Source organism: Hesperophylax consimilis, chromosome 28 (assembly GCF_061612785.1).
Source record: "Hesperophylax consimilis isolate HC1 chromosome 28, BYU_Hcon_1.0, whole genome shotgun sequence".
NCBI lineage: Eukaryota > Metazoa > Arthropoda > Insecta > Trichoptera > Limnephilidae > Hesperophylax > Hesperophylax consimilis.
The window spans coordinates 23774056-23796965 of NC_142863.1; the positions used below are offsets into that span (position 1 = coordinate 23774056).

Consider the following 22910-nt stretch of genomic DNA (forward strand, 5'->3'; position numbering starts at 1 on the left):
AACGACCAATTTTCAAGGAAGACGTGAAATTCGTAATAATATTCGGTACTATCATGATTGTTAGCATTCGCAACAAAACAATTTAATACCTTAACCCTCCGAAAAGGTCTGCGAGTGTTGTAAGATTCATAGAAGATGAGTAACAATGGTTGTATTTATAATGTATGGTGTATGTATAACGTTGATGCAAAAGTACTCAGGCAGATACCATTGCATGCGTACAACATATTTAGAACAGTTATTCGACTAATTATGCTGACGTCAGTAGTTGACTGGCTATCGCGACAACACGTCATTGATGTTGAAGAAATAATATCAACTGCTCAAGAAATTACTGAATTATATTAGCTTAAATAACGCCTTATGTAGTAAAAAATCCTTATCCCATTACCACTGCTGACGAGTTTTGTCCTCCGTTGAACCCCAATATTTTGGTATAGAATTTTTATCATCCGTCTTCTGTTGAACTCGATCATTTAAGTAATGTTCCGCCATCCAGGTGATAGGCAGCCACCGATCGTCACCCAGTGAATTCTATAAATCAGCATATTGGTGGACATTGGATTCTTTATTTCAATGAATTCGGTACAACTTTTCACTAATAATAACAACATGTTTTGTGTTATTTCACTTCAAGTGCACTTTAAATGTAGCAATAGTGCGTGTGAAAGCAAGTTACTCAGTTTTTTACTGCTATGTAGTTATGTCATTCATTACACAGATCGTTATTGGCCATTTATTTTTTATGCGTTTCGTTGTTCGCTTTGCATCAAGAAACAGGAACATTCTATACTTTTGTACGATTAGTATGAACATAAGAGTTCTTCGTTTTTATATTAACATTTCTAAGTGACGTATAGTGAGAACAAACATGGGAAATTAATACATGTTCACCAATTCACATAATTCTGTATATGTATGTAACCAAGGTAACTTGTCCATCAGACCTTAATTTCGATTAGATCGAAAGATTATTTCTTATATCTAAGAGCTCGCACTCTAGGTTCTAGCTAGCTATACAGATTATTTTAATAATAAGCGTGAAATTGTTTGTAAGCCAGCCTAAATTCATATTTATCCAAGTAATTTTTAATAGTTCGTCTGCATCCTGAACAGTTTTATTTCTAATATCCGGGATGAAAAAATAGGTTTTATGGCAAAAGGCTCCATAAAACTACCCCTTTATATCAGAATATCGAGGGCTGTTACGAATGAAATAAAGGGTTGCAGATTTATCGATAGCACCAGCAAAATAGTTTCAGGTTTTATTAATACTCAGTTCAAAAGATTCAATTCAAACGCCAGATCACATGTAAGCGATATTTTATTCAAATCTTTTCTGATATTCAAGTTATACGTGATAAATTCATTTAATGGAAGTTATAAAAAATATCAAAGACATCTGTATTTTGAAGTAAACATTTTTTATACGTCCAAGCTTTCTTAATAACGAATGGGAGATTTTAGAAATCAGGTGTAGAAGTGTTTTAAAGCGAAAAAAAGAGATCAATTCGATATCCCTTGCTTTCATGTGATATTGCACCTTCGGACAACAACATAAAAAAAAACAAAGCAGAATCGATACCATAAACAAGGCTAAATCGCCCTACGATTATAATTTTGACACATTTTATTTATGCCATGTCATCAAAAATAAAACTAATTTCGGTAATCAGGGCTGTCTATTTAGTTGTTATGACCATTTATGGTCAATATATCGGAGTTATGCTTATATTATTAATATATGTATTTATTGGTTAGTAAGTATGTCTGATAGTTGGTTGGGCATGTATTGCAGAATAATGTTACATTTTGTCTGTTTCTAGTCGGTACATGGAATTAAGTAGTGGCGACGATGGCAGGGCAGTCAATTACGTTGTTAATGACTTTGTGTAATATGGCCAATGTATCAGTGTTTTCTTCTTTATACATAACAAACATACATACACACATACATATTGGTATGAATCACGCAATTTATCCACGGAAAATTGAATTTTTACTGAAATGTTTGCAGACACGATTGTACGTTTTGTGTTTTTTTTTTCCGAAATAAATAATTTAAAAAAAAACATTTTGCATCCAGTTGATCGATTTCCTAAAATGTGTATTATTTCTTATAGCCTGCGGAGGTTTACGGATTGAGATGGATTTGAGGACGAGCCCTTCGAGAGGGTTGTAGGTATTACCTAAATCCACCCCCAGTCTGCACCCACCCTTATCCCTATACCCTACGGAGGGACAGTGTTTACTCGGATATATATAATAAGACACTCAGCCGAGGGTTGGTGATCTCCGTGAACATTGGACATGTGGATCAATTGTTTGGAAAATTCCGGGAATTCTGAGAGAAATGCGAATCACATCAATATATATATATATTCTGGATATATATCCAGAAGTACCCAAATTGTTTGGAAAATGCGAATCTTCTAAACAAATGCAGTAAACGGACGGAAACATGGAAACTTTAGCGGCAGTATTGTACATTACAGCACTGTGACCATATTGTACATTACAGAAATGTGACCATATTGTAAATTACACTACTTTGACCATATTGTACATTACAGCACTGTGACCATATTGTACATTAAAGAAATGTGACCATATTGTACATTACACTGCTGTGACCATATTGTACATTACAGCACTGTGACCATATTGTGCACTACAGAACTGACCATATTGTACATTACCGCACTGTGACCAAATGTACATAAAGTTATTTATATGAACAAAACAAATGGTTTTGGCACAATTGTGCCTTCGAAAGGGGTTGAAATAAACAAGGCATTATTATATAAATGAAAGCACGGTTAGGTTATTCGGAGACCTGTTGTCGTGTACGCTTACAAAATGATATATAAATTACGAGTAGAAAAAAATGAGAGCAGAGAATTAAAATAAGGTGAAAGCACACATTTTCACAACATGGATACATAATTATGTTGTGTTAAAAAATTAGTATTACTTTCCGAAAGCAGGAGGTCAAATTTCGTCACACAATAACTGACGTGTACTCAGCGTTGTTGGGGGTTATCCTTAGGAAATAGACATAACATCGCGAAATTGTCTGTACGCTTTTTTAAGATATACAATTCCAGAGTACCTTATTTTGATGATTCCCGTAAGGTTAGCAATGTTAGCCCAAGAAAAAAATATTTTTATCGACTTTACAAAACATCGTCTTTTCTCTACTTTCTATAAATATAATATACACGTAAATAAAATATCTAAATCATATAGAAAACTCTATCAAAATCAGTCGCTTAGTTTAGAAGAACTAATCGCACAAACAGATATACGCAGATAGCTTTAGTATTTAGAGAAGAGTTGGTGGAAAAAAATACTTTTAAGAAGAATGCACAAGCCAAAGATGTGTATATTTTTATTCGGTGTATTCGGCATGCGGCCCTCGGGGATACTACAAACATCCAAATGGCCGCCTACGGTGAAAAGGTTCCCCATCCCTGGTCCAGAGTAAAGAGGTCTACAGATTCTGGCAATTACTAATTAGATTCTTACAAACCCGTTAAATGTTGGTGTGGTAAAGCTGGCCTTGAGCCTAGTTTAAGACCGTTTTAACCAAACAAACACATTGTTAAGTCAAGTTTTTCTCGGCTCTGACCTTAAGCACCGCGGAATATTTACACCTCGTAGGTGAGAGATGTAATTATTACGTTAATATTAACGTTAATAGGTGAGAGGGTTATGTATTTACAAAGAGACGAATTGCGATAACTGACTAAATATAACTAGGAACCCAACACTTTGGAAATAGTGTTAAGTATTCCATTATTTAAAGATATCATTTAAAAACAAAAATTACACAACGGCAAATTTTTGGGGCTTTAGAACATGTTGCGCATCCTCATATCAACATTTCATAAAGCCTTGCACTACACATCTTCAGGCAATCAGTAAAGAGAGAATGTAAGAAAGTGAAATACTGATTATATTATATCTCATCAAAATAAAGGAAACCTTTTTAATTTTGAGAAAAATCGGTTCGTGTAAGTCTTCGCTGATAATTTACAGTTTTTTTGACAATTAGACCCCAATATTGCAGAATTTTGAACTCACCGGTACTAGAAACCTCCTGACTTCAGCCAGTGCGTATGCAATCCTGGCGTGCGCTTCTGCAGGAGTGGCGAACGCGCTGATCTCCACGTGCAAGTCCTCCGACAAGTGCGAGAATTTGGCGTCTCCGCTGGTTCGCAATTCTTCTTCCTAAAAGGACAAACATCAATACCATATTAAAAAAATGGGATTTTGCTACAACCTTAGGCTTCTTATAAATAAATCAATAATCTAATCTTCTGTATTTGTTTCCTCATTGGTTCTTTTGCTAGGAAAATAACAAAATGTCCGAAAAAATTTAAAGTATAAAAGTTTTAAGTCCGAAAGAGTAAATACACACGTAAAAAATAAGAATATTCTTAGGACGGGTTGTTTCGGAGAATTTGAAAAATTCTTCGAATTTCAAAGTAAATTTTCAAGTTCTGTGAAAGATTTTTTCAAGTCCTGTAATTAATTCCATTCTGTCAAGCAACTAACCTATAATGATATTACAGAATTCCAACAGCACTTTCACAGAACCCGAAAATGAACGTTGAAATTTGATGAATTGTTCAAATTATGCGAAACAACCTTAGTATGCTTTATATCACCACAAATAAAGGTTATAGGCATACACATTTATTAGCAAACGGAGTCTAAAACCGGTCTATTTCAGCCCAAAGGTTGTTTTTATTTATTTTGTGAATAATTTTAAAAGAAAACTTGATCAATGGAAACTATCACATATCCTCATAATCATTGAATTGTATTTTTTAAAAGTTCTTTCTTTAATGCATTCACACATTTCTATTGAAAAAATATTTTGCTAGTAGTTTACTCCTATATTTTTAATAAAGCAAATGACATTTTTATTTACTCAAACAAAACTATAGGAAAAGCTTTAATTTATTCAATACATATTTTATTATTAATAATGTAAATTTGTTCGTAGTAAAGATGAATCGAAAACAATGATTTTTCAAGATCTGCAAGTCATTTATCTCAAAACTAGCTTCCTGGAGTTACAGTTACTGGAGCACATTTATTTATTTCACATTTCGGCACAACATGTGCCATTCACATACTAATTTAACAGATAATAGTACAGCAACATAAGGAATGCAACAATATAAATGTAAGTATAATGGTATAATCAGTAAATAGTAAGTAAGGTTAAAAGTATGAAAAAACAAAGAGATATTAATATAATATAAGTAGCAATCTGTACTATAGTAATAAGTCAAAGTAAGAAATTATATGTAATAATATACAATGAAGTAGTATAAGGAAGAATGAATTGCTTATAAAATGTCTAAAAGGCATTAAGAGTTTGTAAAAAATAAAATAAAATATATTAGGTATATACTGTTAGAAAATAAAAGGAATAAAATATGTACTATTATAATATGAAAAAGAAACAAAAGTAATAAATTACGTAAATCTACCGGGAGACTTGCGTGTATAATAATAATGTGCGACACTGCTTGACAGTCCGATAAAGTTTTACATAGTACCTATGATGACTATGATATATAATGTACTGATATCAGCTTCTACCTATCGAGTACTAGTAGTTTTTAATCTGAAGTACATAATCATTATGATGGTATGGTATTAATCGACTATTTTTGTTTTATGCATCTTTTATATGATAATAGACAATCAGCATGATCCATGTTGGAATATTCATTGCCTAATCTGTGCAAGCGATGGATTATTGAATTGCCATAAACACAGAATAGGAGCATTATTCAAATATTGTCAAATTATTCGTTACCTTGAAATGTTTGTGTATCTTTTTTTCAAATTGACCAATAATATTCACAAATTTAGGGTAAGGTCTCTGTTACAAAAGGGTTCCCAGCATTTTAAGGGCTTTGGTAGCAATCTCGGAACTATAATAAAAGGTTTCGTTGGATAACTGATTGAACCAACCTTTTGTCTGTCCTTCATAGATCCTCTGCCTAAGACTGCCATTTTGCACATGGTGTCTTCCTGTAGTCTCTTTAAGGAGTTTCCTTTGGGTCCCAGGAGCTTGCCCACGAAGTTGAACTGGAAAAAACGAAACAGAATTGTTAATTCACTTGCCTGTTTTGATTTACACAAAACCTCCTACCAGAGTAGATACAATACAAAAAAACTTCAAAAATATCTTTTAAGAAGGACCTCATCGCCGCGCCGTGGCGATTGTAGGAAGGGACCAAGATTTCTTTTACGGGTTATGACATCTTACCACCCGGAGAGCAATATATAAAATTTCAAAATGATCATAGAGTACTCGTAGTAATCAAATGTATAAACACAAAATAATTTAAAATCTCCATAGGTATGTACCAATATATAACTTATGAGAAATGAATGTTTACTAGTAAACTAGTAAACGATAGTAAACTTCAGGACATATGCGGTTTCCTGTCACATTCGTATTTTACCTTAATTCGAGCTTGAAAATGATCCGAAATAGTTTTTTAATGTTGAAAAGTTGTTTATGTTTCTGCAAATGTTATTTTTTTAAATTAGCTCCACGCAAAAGGCCCTGATGAAAATAATTTCCCTAAAGGTATTTTCTGGATGCTGTGTGGAGATTCCTTTTAAGGAAAGGAAGGGGAGAAAGGTCTGGAAAGAAAAAAGGTATGAGTAAGAATCTGGGGGTCAATGTCTCCAGGATTGACGAACGTATAAATCCATCCCTTCCACTGTGGTGCAAAGCATTGGGTCGAGAGAGAGAGTCCTCGGAGAGGTCTAAAGGTCTCCTTTAACCAGTCTTTCTCGTAGGCGGGCAAACGCGTCCGCCGCCAAGACCTAGACAAACCTCACCCCACGAACCCGGGTACCCTTGCTAAGTCATCAGACTTAGCGAACCACTTAGGGTGACCTATGACAGGGATGTTGGTTATCCAATAAATACCAGTGGTACCAATACCCGACACTCAAATTGCCATCGTGCTTAAAGAATTCATTCGTTTCGGCGAAGACAAAGCATCGATATTTTTTCTTTTGTTAGGTTTCAGCAATATCTGGTGGGGACCGTTCCCATTATCCCCCGACGAAGAACCGTCACTGCCTCATTGTATGGCAGTGCAAGTAAGGAATATTATGCTACCTACCAAATATAATAAACATAAAATAAAATTCATTTAATTGAGTTTATAAAATAATTAAAAAGCTTTGTACATTGTACAAATCCACCGAAAAATTATTACAAACTCAACTTTAATGTTCTATTCTAATTGTTCTTTATTTTTAACAAATTTGTTTTTGTCCTTTAAAGTCTTTGTCTCGTAACGTAATTAATTTTTTCTGCGAGTATAATTTATAGTAAACACATTTTATTTCAATAAAATGATATCCATGGCAGAACTTTTTGTAGAGGATTTTATCTTAGCTTTTGTGAATATTTAATTTTGTAACAGTTTTGTGATTATTCCACATCCTAATGTCCTTTTCACATTGTTATTTCCTTTGTCCTCTTCGTTCTTAAGGAATTAACAAGAAAATAAGAAAAAAGAAATAAGCAAGTGATATTTAATTGTCATAAACACACATATTCGTAATTTTGTCGTCGTTGATATTGCTTCTTATCTAGCTACTCTGATAATTATTCTCGTGAAAACACCATTAAATCGTTTTAAGTTACATCCTGTTACCAATCCTGTCTGATTACGTCTAAAAGGGATCCAAATGATAATCTAGTCTCCTTCAACGGAAGCAATCTTCCGAACAGGCCTTCCATTGATATGCTTGGTGTAACTATAAGTGACCAGCTCAGGTACGGGGGCTCCATCGAAGCTAGAGTAAAGTTGGCCTCTCAGAAGCTGGGCGTACTGTACAGGGCCCGCAGATACTTTAATAGTACACAACTGCTCACCCTGTACAAATCGCAAGTGCGCCCTACTGTCGAATTTGGCAGCCATCTCTGGTCTGGAGCCCCAAAATACCTGAAAAAAACCCTTGACTCTGTGCAGAAACGGGCGGTCCGTTTGATAGATTCCCCAATCTTAACAAACGGACTGCAATCTTTAGAGCACAGGCGTCAGGTAGGTATGCTGTCCTTGTTCTATCGGTATTACAATGGAAGATGCTCTGAGGAACTAGCGTCATTGATCCCTTCGGCACCGGTGCGTAGTCGGGATACACGCCAAACGCGCGCCCAACATTTGTACACAGTTGACACTTGTCACATGAGAACGGGTCGCTTCTACGATTCGTTCTTAAGTTCAACAGCTCGGCTGTGGAACGAACTGCCGGCCTCTGTGTTTCCTCCCTCCTACAACATGGGACTCTTCAAGACCCATGTTCACTCCTTCCTCTCCACAAAGAGACCCTCCACACAGCATACCCAAAGATGACATAGGCCCTGAGGGAAGTTATTTTCTTCAGGGCCTCCTGTGTGGAGTAAATATAAAAAAAAAAAAAAAAATCCCTAAATTAAAGATTATCGTGTGATAAAAGTAAACATAGTCGTGATGTAAAAATATAACATTAATTGTGATTGTATGAGGTGTACATCTATAAACTGTAAGTGATCCAAGTGATGCAAGGCGTTGTTCGAGAGAGATTTCTTGGAGAGGTCAAAAAGGTGTATGAGGTGAACACCTATAAACTGCAAGTGATCCAATTGATGCAAATCGTTGTTCGAGAGAGATTTCTTGGAGAGGTCAAAAAGGTGTATGAGGTGAACACCTATAAACTACAAGTGATCCAAGTGATGCAAAGCGTTGTTTGAGAGAGATTTCTTGGAGAGGTAAAAAGGTGTATGAGGTGAACACCTATAAACTACAAGTGATCCAAGTGATGCAAAGCGTTGTTCGAGAGAGATTTCTTGGAGAGGTCAAAAAGGTGTATGAGGGGTGTATAAGTGATCCATGTGACAGAATTAAAAAAAAAAATCATCAGGTATGGCTTTTTTTCATCTCACAGCGTATTCCCAGTGATTCACGTCTGAATGAACTTTTTTTCCAATTACATACAGTCAATTTTAAAAGCCATTTGGCATCAAACAGCGAACAATGGAGAGATGAAGTTTTTATTAAATTATGCGTTAGATAACCATTGCCAGACTCTATCTTTAATATAAAGTCGTCCAGGCGAACAAAATATGATTATTCCATGTTTTTAGGAAATGGGTTGTTTCTTATTTTGCATAAGTAAACATATACAATTACCAACTTGAGTAAAATTAAAATATCTTTACATTTTATTAAACGTAATAAGGCGCGTAGAAGTGTCATTATGATAATGCGTGCATGAAAAGCGCAATTTCCCAACAAAATAATAATATATTGCCTCACAAACGGTTGTGTCCCAAATATATGACGTCGTAGATAAGGTAAATGGGAAGTTTACGACGCGAATCTTTGTCTTAAACAAGGAATTTTCCTCCAGGGCTGCTTTAAACCAAGATTTGTTCGCTTTTGTCGAGAATTCGCGTGCAATGTTTTGTTTTTCAGGAATTTTCAACACCTCCGTATGTATTTAACGCTAAACATTATTATTTGAGCCGCCTTTCAGCGTATATTTCCCGAAAAGGCTATGAAATAGAATATTCCGGGTCCTGTTAAATCTTGAATGATTCCTGAAAACGTTTTCAGCTGGAATTTGAAATGCTGACTGAATTTTAACAATTTTCAGCGGCACCTCTTATCGTTAACGTTCTTTCCAGGCGTGTTAATGTCCTCTGGAGACAGGGTAGGTCCACAGGGTATCAAATAACTAGAAAGACTCATATTGATTAGTATCATCTCCAATGCGTGAATATAATTAAAAGAAATAACTTATTTACTTGCTGAGGTCCCCGGTGTTGCCCGGGCTTTGCGCAGAGTTTTTTGTACTCAAATTTAGCCAGCTTTGAATGTGATAATTTTCGTCTAGAATTTTTCTTTGTTTCAAGATTCTGCTTTAGAGGCGGGAAAAGAGAATGGGGGTGGTTTTTACAAATCTCACGAAGACGGTCAAGTATATAAAATTTCAACAATCTCGGAATAAAACTATAGATTTTTATATAAATCAATTCACTCAGCCCTCCACAGCAAATTTTATGCATGCCTACATTTTTTGATTATTGCATTGTTAACATCATTGGGTTTTTTATATAGGCACAGTAAAATTATAAGATTATTATTTTTTCTTCTATTATTTAAATTTATCTACATGAAATTTCATTTTCATTTTCGGTAATAAATGATGGAAAATCTTGAAAAAAATGTCCCACTTCTCGACATCCGATCGAACTCGGAAACTCAGCAGATAAACTCGTTGTCAATGACAATGCATTTTATCAACTTTTGGTGTCAATCACGCACACACACGTGGACATTCACGCATTTAATTTAATTCATTAATTTATTTTCAGTAGTTAATACACGAAATAAATGTTCGTACTAACCAATAAGGTTTAGGTGTTAGCGGTGGGTTCCTCCTGTGGGAGAAGGTTCAATTCTTAGGACGGGTTGTTTCGGAGAATTTGAACAATTCATCAAATTTGAACGCTCATTTTCCAGTTATGCGAAAGATTTTTTCAAGTTCTGTTTTTATTTCAGTTCTGTCAAGCAACTAGCCTATAATGATATAATAACAGAATTTGAATAGAACTTTCACAGAACCCGGAAATGGACGTTGAAATTTGATGAATTGTTCAAATTCTCCGAAACAACCCGTCCTTAGTTAACGAAATAAATAAAATACATTTCAAAAGTTTACAGTACTTAAGAACCAGTCTCTGGGGAGAAAGGTTCAATTCTCAGTCAAAAAAAAGATTTCTTTTATAGTATTTTCTATAATGGTAAAAAACTTTGTTTTCACGGGTGATTTTTTACATAACTAAAATTCCCCGGTAAAAACCTTTTGCTTTTGTTTACTGATACATTTATTAACGGAAAAAATACGTAATTTTTAACACCTTGGAGTTAATATATTATCCCTTTCAAAAGTATTTTTTTCAACGTTATTATTACACACGAGATGCAAATTTCCGGAGCAAGATTTAAGGCTTTTAGGTAAAATTGCGAAGCTAGAGAAAGTTAAGAAAGGAAGTAGATGAGTTGAAGAAAAGTTTTAATGTATTGCAGAAATGTTCCAACTAGCCAAATTCAGCTGCGCGAAAACGAGGAAATAAAGAAAAAAAAACAACATTTAACTAGGCTAAAAAGTTAGTGGAAAGATAAGAGATGGCAAAGAGCACGGTTAGGAAGTATTTTCTTATGAAGTTCTTTTCATAAAAACATTACTTAAACATTTTAACAATTTTATCATACCTTTTTCAGATTGTAATTACCGCGCGAAGATTACTGTAATATTGGTAAAAAGTTATTGTTTTGATACTGCCTAACAGATTTCGGTACAATGTGTAATAGTGTTATTGGTATTTAGTTTGGGTAGTCTTAAGATATTTCTCTAGATGGCGGTAGTAATGAAAGACGACAGAGACAACATGTCGGCTGTACCCGAATGATTACAGGCCGGCAGCTCAGTTCGCGTTCCTTCCCTCGCTAGAATAACTCAGAGTCTGCCAAAGATATTAGAAGAACGAGATGTGCTATGCGCAGTTCGTACTGAGTGGAATTGTTTTGCCGAGTGTCGCCGATTTTGTTCACCAATACTACTGCACACCTTCGCTTGCGCTAAGGTATCCGCACTAATACATAGAACAGATTTCTGTGCGTACACGTCCCGATACCGTTCAAAGTACCCTAATTAGGTAGTACTCCGGCTACGGTCCGGCGGCCAACATAGCATATCTCGTTCTTCTAATATCTTTGGAGTCTGCTGAAGAATTGACGTTTTTCCTGTGAGATATTCATTGTAATTATCTCTCGATAATAAAGTAACTGGTACTTTCCGAAAATTTTATAAGATAATTTGATCTTTTTATGATTTAGTTTTTGAATTTTTAGTCAGATCATAAAACCTTCTAGCTCTTTCAAAATTCTACGGTTAGAATCCAAAGTTGAAATGGTACCCGAGTTTCCCTGCCTTACTCCAGAATAAGGCAGAAAGGGATGTACGTACTTACAATTTTAATGCCTCCTGCCTATCTACCCCCATCTCCTATCCAGGATATAGCAGCCACAGTAGGTAACCAGGAGCTGGCTGCAGAGTGCGAGCATTACGAATTCATCGAGAAGGGATGATGAGGTGTTTTATTCCTTGATTTTATTTTCGGGGATGTTTTTTGGTTTCGATCGCGAGAGGTGGTTGGAATTTTAAGATAATGTTAATAGTTGGAAGCGAAGGATTTTTAAATACGTGATAAATAATGTAGGATTGAATGAGAATACATAATATGAGTAAAGGACCTCACGTGTCAAAAAAGTAAGTCTCTTCTTTCAAATCGAAACCAAAATTTCCTCTGAAATCGTAAAATTTGCTAGTAGGTACCAAACGTCAATAATAAACGCAAAGATATCATCTTTTAATAAAGAATATTTACTGAACCATTAAAACAGCCACCATCTTGAATTGGAACCGGAACGCAACAAACAAATTTATGGACAGATGCAACGCCAAATGGCCTAGTTATAACAAGACTTAAACAGTCAATGAATAATTTAAAAAGCTGGAATCGATAAACAAATAGATTTATGTTAGGGTAGGAAGGTTGTATTTTTTTTTTTTTAATTTCAGATATTTTTTTGGTTTGAATGTGGATTAAACCGGTCCTACCCAGTATCTGGAGTCGAGAACTCTACAAACCTCGCCAAATGCATAACGGGTAGGGTTTTATAGAAATGCGTAAATGTCTGAGTGCGTGTACGTGTTTTTGCCACCAAAATTTGATAGAATGCATTGTCATCAACAACGAGTCCATCCGCCGGGTTTCTGCTCGATCAGATGTCGGGAAGGGGGTTAGTTTCTGTTTCAAAGCATTAATTCATTACCGAAAACAAAGTAAAATTCAAATAGATATATTTAAAAATGCGTTACTAATCAACTTATTCCAAAGATTTACAGTGAATTAATATGCACAGTATTTTCTTGTTTTCAAATTTTTTTATTCTATTTAAAAACCTTTATAACTTGCTTCATGTTTATTTTAACCGGATCGGCTTCACTTTACAACGGGCTTCTTCAGACTGGTAAAGGTTTTTTATAAAACAAATACATTGTATATAAATATATGTACAACATCTATATCAGAAATGAGAGTTTTTAGATTTATACAATACTATATGTCTGAACAGATAGAGAAACAATGGCGGGTTTTGCTTTTAAGTCCCCATGTTTTACCACCCATGTTTTTACTTGTCACAGTTGAAATTTTTATAATGTAGGTAAATAAAACACGCGCGTATTCGTGTGCAACGTTGTGTCAAAAGTTCAAAGCAATTGGTGAAGAACTTTCCGAGATTTAAGATTTTGAAAAAACGAACATTTTAGTACGGGTTGTTTCAGAAAATTTTAACAATGCTTCAAAAGTTAATTTTCAAGTTCTGTGAAAGTCCTGTTATTATATCAACATGGGCCAGTTGCTTCACAGAACTAAAATAATGATATAACTTAAATAGAGCTTTCACAGTCCTTGAAAATTAACTGTGAAATTTGATTATTTGTTCAAATTTCAAAGTTAACTTTAAAGTTCTGTGAAATTCCTAGTCAAGTTCTGTCACTAATTCCGTGCTGTGAATCAACTGGCCAATAATTATATGATAACAGAACATGAATAAGACTTTCATAGAACTTGAAAATTAACTTTAATTAAATTTGATGTATTGTCAAAATTCTTTTTATTTATATAGATCGTGCTTGAATGACTTTGTGGATAATGGTAGTTAGAGACAATGAAAGATGTTAATGTAGGATGGTATCACTGTCTCTTTATTATGTAGACAGTATTGGTGTATATATCACGTTGGGCTGCATGTCAGCTAGGTCACACCACGTTGGGATGTGGATTTGTACTCAGGATGCTGTGGTCAGCTGGTGGTGAAGATCTATTGTTATTTCAAAGTTTACCGCTACCTGTCTTGACGTGTTGCTTCGCTAAGGTGTAAATTTGGCGACTGGACATTACTTTCGACACAGGGTGAAATAAGAAAGACGAACGTCGTCGTTATTTTTTTTAATGTGTAAACATTACTCAATTTACTAAGATTAACTTATTGTAGCTTGAGAACCTCATTGTAATATTGAAGAAGATAAAAATTAGTTTACTTCAAGGTAATGAAAAAAAAAACAACAATCTTATATGCATCATCTCTGGAGAAGCAGTAGACTTAAAATTAGTTAACTTAATATTTGAAAAAAAAATTTAAAAAATAGTGGACAGGATAGACATCTTTGGTCAGTTATTGTATAGATTTTGCTCTGCAGGAAAGTGACAATGAAATTCAGTTATCTGTGCATTAAACAGCTGGATTCATTTGAATTAAGTTGTTTGACAAAAGGAGGGCACCACTATTTCTGTTTGGCTGATTTACGACTAAGCGATTAAAATATTTTTTTCACAAGACAGTGACAGTACTTTTTGAATTACAATGCGTTAATTCAATTGATTCTAAATTCTACTCTCTTGAGAGCTTGTCGTGACAGATCATTATTTCATGGTGCGAATGCAAGTGTTATTGTGCCGATTGCCATCCGCTGCCGAATTTGGAGATTAAGGAATCGCTGCCAATCTCAATGCGAGTGATATATTCGGTGAGTTTTTTGTTTTTTTTTTTATATTTGGTGGCTGGATGATAATTTGTTACGTTTCCTGTAGAGTGAATTTTACTATCAACCCATTTTTTCATAGGGAATTAATTATTCTGGCTAACAAGCCAGATCATCACCAATCTCTTTTATCAATGTGATGTAAACAATAAGTTGTGTTAAGCAGAGCTCACAAAACAAATTAATATACATTTTCGAACCATCCTCCTTCTCCCTTGTCCCCCCCCCCAGGGTTGAACCTCCCCCCTTAGGGTGGAACCTACATGGGGGAATCCTATAGCTATGCCACTGTCAACAAACCTTAATGAACATACGAAAGAGACAAATCACACCAAAAAGATGGCATTTGATATTGATAAAAATTGAATGAATAAAACATATTTTTTCAATGCATTAAATTTTAATTTTATGTTGAAGGTAATTAAGCTCTGTAAATCAGGACTGTCTATAATTCCATTAATATTACACTTTTATCAATGATAGTTAACATAATCGACATGTTTACAAACCAATGGTTTCTTCGTACATGACGTGTTTACCCTGACGATGAAACAACTGGTTTCGAAACATGTCGCTTATTTTTATTATATACTAAAAGTAATTTATTTTTAATCAATTAAAATGACGCCAGAAAAATGAGATTTCGGGCAACAATTAATTCAGTTCAAACATATTATGTATCAAATCACTTCACATGCCTAAGCTAATTTCCTTCCTTTTATGCCGGCGCCAGACATGTCTTCAAATAAGTGAACACTTATTTGAAGACTTTGCTCACACATTTGGTCACTTATGTGTGTCTCTGCCAGATATGTGTTCAAAGATTTGATCACTTCTTTGAGCTCACAGTTTTCAAATAGACCTCACATAACATGGACGACGATTTGGTCGACACAGTTTGCTTATATTATTATATGTAACCGTGCTAAGAATTTTGTATCAGGTGTTTGTATCGATTATTAATAAATTACATAAAGAATTATGTAGCAAAAATGATTATTTATTTTATTATTGTAGAAAGCAATCACTTTGTGGTTTGACATATTTAATAAAATAAAATACTTTTTTCTTTTAAAACCACGATATTTATTAATTTAAGAACCGACCGGTTTCGCTTTACTTAAGCATCATCAGGGTACAAATTAATACTAAACTAGTTGTAAGTTTAGTATTAATTTGTACCCTGATGATGCTTAAGTAAAGCGAAACCGGTCGGTTCTTAAATTAATAAATATCGTGGTTTTAAAAGAAAAAAATATTTTATTTTATTTATGATTATTTATTTACTTAACACAGCTAACAACCCCCCATAAACGTATGGAGGGCATCAAATGCAAACCATGAAGGTTTGTAAATATCCTGAACACTAGATCCAGTTTTGGTAGATTCTTTTACTTTCTTCAAGCAATCTCTGTACTGGGTTAGTAAAGTGTTTCTTTTGCGCTTTAATTCCTCGATAGCGCAAGGTATTGAGAATTTCCGTTGAATACGGCTCCAGGCGTCATTAATGTTATTTTTGTTTTTATGCCCTTTTCGTTTTGTACGCACGCGGCACGACAACTCTCCACGGCGACGTTCACGCTACTGGCCTTCGCGCCTGTGTGGCAGGTTTGCAAACATTTTGACTTTGATCCCTTTGATGTGCGGCAAAGAAACCGACACGGAACGGCAAAGCGCACTTAAGTGCGCAAATAAGTGAACACAGTATCAAATGCCCGTGCCACACATGTGAACACTTATGTGAACACTTCTTTGAACACATGTCTGGCGCCGGCATTATAACAATCTCAGGCGAAATTACGTAATGACATTTTATGGACATACGTAATAGGTACTACAACTATGTAATAACTAAAAAAAATCTAACTGTATCTTATTGTACTGTGTATGTCTTAACAAATAAATAAATAAATAAAAACAACCCATCTTCATGACATCTTCAATAAATACAAAAAACTTTTTTGGGGATATATTTTTAAAAAGTCCGCAACATGGTAGACTAAATTTATTTATCAAGACTATTGCATTATTTGTTACTCCATACCTTATTTTATTCCAGCCGAGTTGTAAAAGTTATATAAATAAACAAGACAGAATTAATTCGGACCACACAGTGCGCTAAAACATTCAGCAGTCGTAAATAGTCTGACACTTTTTACATCCCCCATTTCCCCTATCCATCCCGTCCACCCCACCCATATACCCCGAGGTAAAAAGGCATGAATCATTCAGCAGTAAGAGGCTGTATTTCCCGTTTAGACAGGGCGCAAGAACGGCCAGGAACTGTAAGGTGGTATGTAATATAGAAACATGGTTGTTCATGTCCAGTTACTAGGTATTGAATTTGAGAATTTACAAGTAGCAGTGACGGTTCTTTACCTGGGGACGATAGGGATCATCCCCACCAGGAGGTCTAGCACGGACGATCGATAAACCCTATGTCAATACAGTATTGACGAAATCCGTCATCATTTGGTCAGTTAGCAATATTTGCGAACGCAAAAAAATTTAGGTAATGTCATTTGTTACGCAAAATATTTTGATTATTAATGAATGGGGGGTGAAGCTCTTAGAGTTGAAAGAAATGTAATAAATAATATTAATTAATTCATGTAAAACGCGATGAAACGATTTCGTTCTAGTTTCGAGAAACAATTTTTTTTTAGATGTTATGACCTCATGAACTAATTACCTCCCTTTTAGTGTCAAAAAATACACGTTGACTGCTAACGTATATTAAAGTTAATATTACAATCCGACATTGCCAATTTATTAGTATTTTTAACTTTTACATAGCCGTCTCATGTTTAGGAATGACAATTTATAGAGAGATGCGCCAGTGTTGCCAGCGTTCATCGATTTCGATGTATTGCATTATCAAGATCTGTCCGGATATCATTAATCGCTACCGAGCTCGGGAAATCGATATAAAATCTTCGGTAATTAGTAACTTTTGCAGAAATATAATTTAAAACTTATTTCAGATCGATTTCATGTTTAATCTCTTCCAGAGCAAGTTATTGCCGCTTTAAATTGTATGCTTTACAGTTTAGATAAGAGTGAGCTAATTTATCATTTAATGTAACTTAAATGAAATTCTAGATGCAAACTGCGGTAAAACTATATAAAGCTAAATAAAAATCACGGAGATCGAAAAGGAGACAAGACCGGGTTGGGCGTTAGTTTTAAATACGTATATTTTAATATAGATTTGTTTTCTTGATTGAATGGAATTTTGGAAATGAAAATTAACCCACTTTCCGACATCCGATCGAGCTGAAACTCAGCATATAGAATTGTTGTCGATGACTATAGATTGGTGGCAATCACGCATGCACACGAAGACATATACGTCCCCGAGGAAAAAGGTTCAATCTTCAGTCAAACCAAAAAAATATATCTTAAAATTGTCAAGCAAGAGATGACAAAACCAGGTCGAAAATTAAAAATAACTGTATTCTTGTAAAAAAAAACTTTAAAATATTGTTTAATTGAAATGATTGTACGTCAGATTAATCATATATTTAAATTACACTTTGAGAAAGGTTTTCAAAAAAGTTATTAAATATATCTACATTCCTCTTGTCATGACATGCTGTACTAGAACAACTGTTCTGCCATGTGGTATCTTGAACAAATCAAGCTGACGACTACGGCTGAAGTTTTCAGATACGTTTAAGCCATAACATTATTAGAGGAATGGGCTATCAATAATAATTAAAAGTAAATTAAAAGTGCAAGATTTGCAAAACGTCTCTTTTCCAGGCTAAATCTATTTGTTGCCTCAAGTAAGTCCATATGGTGAATGAACCTCGAATAAGTTTCAGGCGGAGTCCGTACTAAGATAGCATAACAAGAAAGTAAAGCTTAAATGAATAGACATTACGGACGGAAAACTTTGGAAAACACTTAAATCTAGTTATTCACCAGAGAAACCATTTAATCTAACATTCTAAATTTTACTGAATATTTTCGTACTTTCATTACCTTTAACCAATTGTCATTTATTAAAAAAATATGAATTATTTATTTAACCCTTCAGGCTGTAAAATATTTTTACCTACAAGTTTTAACGACACGGTGAAATATCATAAAATTTCGAAATAATGCTTCCGCGGCATTATTAACATTTTTAAGTGGTCCTAAAAAGAAACTCCTTTTTAAAAGGTAGATTAAATTATCTTTGAGATGTTTTTTTTTTGAAATAAACGTTGATATTTTTAAATAATAACATTTTAATAAATAACACGAAAATGTTAACAAAAAATTTTACCGAAACATTTTGACTCAAAACGTCCATAAATTTGAAGGATTTCAATATTTAGAAATCAGTAAGAAAGAGAATCAGTAAAAAAACTATCACTTCACTTTTTATAGCGTTAATACAATTAAAAAAAAACGTTTCAACTATCTCGCCCATTTGTAATTATACACTTTGGCAATTTTTTATTTTATTTGTATATTTTTTTATATTATAGAAACAAACATTACATGATTTACAGAGATGAAACAATATACAGGAATAAAATACTTCATGTTGGGTACTTATGATATGTTTCCTTGTAATGTCTGCTAAGTGGTATGTTTATTCCTTAATTAACAGGTGACGTGTGTAGTATATAGGTGTGTGTGACGTTTGAAATGTATGTGTGAGTGTTTGTTTGTGTGTGTCTGTGGTGTCGCGAAGCTGCGACTCCACTATATATTTTAGAGGTGGTGTGATATGCCACACGCCCAAAGGACCAGTCCCAAACTACTCCGAATGATAGGTTATGGGACGATTTATGCATCCGACAAACTCGATGGACAGTGCAATAATCAAAGGTATAAATCTGGGCTTCTGGAGCACAAGATAAGCCCAGATTGGAAAGCAGGAAAGATGGACTCACCCGTTGATGACTATCACACGTCTCCAGGAGTTTTGGTTGATTTCACTTCACAAAATATATGTACAATCGTCCTGTCTGATATTAATTATCACTCCGAACTCTGATAAGCAACTTTTTTTTTTTTTTTGTATATATTTACTCCACACAGGAGGCCCTGAAGAAAATAATTTCCCTCAGGGCCTATGTCATCTTTGGGGATGCTGTGTGGAGGGTCTTTTTGTGGAGAGGAAGGAGTGAACATGGGTCTTGAAGAGTCCCATGTTGTAGGAGGGAGGAAACACAGAGGCCGGCAGTTCGTTCCACAGCCGAGCTGTTGAACTTAAGAACGAATCGTAGAAGCGACCCGTTCTCATGTGACAAGTGTCAACTGTGTACAAATGTTGGGCGCGCGTTTGGCGTGTATCCCGACTACGCACCGGTGCCGAAGGGATCAATGACGCTAGTTCTTCAGAGCATCTTCCATTGTAATACCGATAGAACAAGGACAGCGTACCTACCTGACGCCTGTGCTCTAAAGATTGCAGTCCATTTGTTAAGATTGGGGAATCTATCAAACGGACCGCCCGTTTCTGCACAGAGTCAAGGGTTTTTTTCAGGTATTTTGGGGCTCCAGACCAGAGATGGCTGCCAAATTCGACAGTAGGGCGCACTTGCGATTTGTACAGGGTGAGCAGTTGTGTACTATTAAAGTATCTGCGGGCCCTGTACAGTACGCCCAGCTTCTGAGAGGCCAACTTTACTCTAGCTTCGATGGAGCCCCCGTACCTGAGCTGGTCACTTATAGTTACACCAAGCATATCAATGGAAGGCCTGTTCGGAAGATTGCTTCCGTTGAAGGAGACTAGATTATCATTTGGATCCCTTTTAGACGTAATCAGACAGGATTGGGTCTTTGAAACATTAAATTCGACGAGATTATTTTTACCCCAGGAGGAAATACTCTCGAGATAACCGTCCATTCTCTGCTTCAAAGCCCTCCGAGCCGTTGGAGTTTGTGTGCCCTTTGGGGGCTTGTCAAACAAAAAGCTATCATGAACTGTACTGTCATCCGCGTAACAATGAATCGGTGCACATGTCAAAAGGTCATTGATGTGCAACAAAAACAAAGTTGGAAACAGAACCGATCCCTGTGGGACGCCAGCATTTATGGAGTGCGAGGAAGAGGTGAAACCGTCAGCAACCGCCTGAATCGACCTATCCCTTAAAAAGTCAGCAATTCACGTACACAGGGATGCGGGAAGTCCGTAAGAATGCAATTTGTTGACAAGTCCTCGGTGCCAGACCCGGTCAAAGGCCTTGGATATGTCTAGTGCGACCGTTTGGGTCTCACCGTGACGTTCCAGGCACCGCCCCCAAACATGCGTCACATACGCGAGAAGATCACCGCACGAGCGGTTCCGCCGGAATCCGTATTGACGGTCGTTGATAATTTTGTTCTTCTCGAGGTATGTGAGCAGTTTGTCGTTGATCACACGTTCCATCACTTTGGACAGAACTGATGTGATCGCTATTTATTTATTTATTTTATTTATTATTTTATTTACGCCCTAATGGGCTTTTACATGAAAATATACATTTACATTGATTACAATAATTGAACATAAGAAGATAAATGGAGTTAATTGTAAGAAAGCAACACATATAATAAAATTTTGTGCAAATTAGCAAAACACTAATAAGATGGATTCAATATAAAATATACCCAAGCATGAAATAGTAAGTAAAAGAAAGTTCAACATAAAAAGTAAGTAAGTGGGTGTGTTTAAACCCAGTATTAATTGTGAGTTTAACAAATCGATAAACCAATATAAATTAGAGTGTAACTTACTCGTGAGGTAAAGAACATTATAACAGAGATTTAAAAAAAAAAAAAAAAATAACAAAATAAGAGTTGCACCTGTAAAAAGCAAAAACTAATAGAATTTAGCAATATCGACATGAATAAGAAATAATAAGATCTGAGATGGAACATAGTGTTATGTATAAAAAGTAGTTAGTAGGTATATGCATACAATTATAAGTGTATAGTAGAGCAAATAAAAAACAAACAAATATGGATATAATTTACTTGAAAGGTTTCGAATGGGAGAAGATGTAATAAAATTATTAAAGCTATAAAAGTTAATTATTAGCCGATAGAATCGAAATAAGTTGCCTTTTAAAGCTCACAAAATTGTCAAAACCAAACATATCTATAAGTTCACAGTATTTATTCGCAAGGTTGTGAATTCTAGGAATTGGTGAAAAAATAGAATAATTAGTGTTGAGGTTCTTGTTAAATTTAAAAGTATCTTTACTGCGAGTTTGCCTAGCAGGAACATTAATGCAAATAAGTTCCAACAAATTAGGGCTGTCAATTAAAGATTTAATAATTTTGAATAAAAATAGCAAATCAATTAACACTCTTCTATCAGATAATTTAAGAAGTTTAGTTTCAGCAAGCAAGTTATTGTAATTTATAAATTCGATTGGAATTTTCATTTTAAAATTAATGTACCGAAGGAATTTATTTTGTACCTTTTCTAATGATTGAGAATGGACCTTGTAGTACGGTGACCATACGGTGGAATTGTATTCTAATTTGCTTCGTACTAACGAGCAATACAGATGTTTTAATGTTGACATACTTTTAAAATTTGCTCCCATTCTCAAAATAAAACCTAGTATTCTCATCGCATCGCTTGTTATTTCATCGATGTGTTCGTTAAACTGTAGACTCTCGTGGAATATAACACCAAGATCACGAATCTGTGATACACGAAGAAGATTAGCACCATTCATAAAATAGGAAAAATTAAGTGGATTTTTGCCTTTGTAAAAACTGATAATCTGGCATTTACCTAAATTTAGTTGCAAATCATTGACAGAACACCACGCACATAGTTTATTAAGGTTCAACTGCAAAATTGCGCGATCGTCATCGTCTTTGATTATTCTGTATATCTTCAGATCGTCGGCAAATAACAGGACTTTAACATTAGTAAAAATATTAACAATATCATTGATAAACAAACAAAATAATATTGGGCCCAAGTGAGATCCCTGTGGTACTCCGCTCGAGGCAGCAAATGTATAAGAAGTAAACGAATCTATCTTGACTGCTAAGTACCTTCCTAATAGATAACTCTTAAACCATTCCAACATGCTCCCTCTTATTCCCAACAATTTTAGTTTACGTAATAATATTTTGTGGTTTACTTTATCAAATGCCTTACTGAAGTCAGTATATATGGAATCAGTTTGATGTGATGCATTAAGGGCATTAACAATATCATTCGTGTACAATATCAAATTGGTAAGAGTAGATCT

At 34.8% G+C, this 22910-nt stretch overlaps 1 protein-coding gene across 1 annotated transcript in view; it reads right to left on the reverse strand.

The window, feature by feature from the left end:
• Positions 1 to 22910, reverse strand: part of LOC149410399 (uncharacterized) — an 892605-nt gene that overhangs the window by 182708 nt on the left and 686987 nt on the right. Inside the window, 2 exon segments of the mRNA XM_089648756.1 lie at positions 4087 to 4233; positions 5998 to 6114. Of these exon segments, the coding sequence (XP_089504882.1) occupies positions 4087 to 4233; positions 5998 to 6114 (264 nt within the window).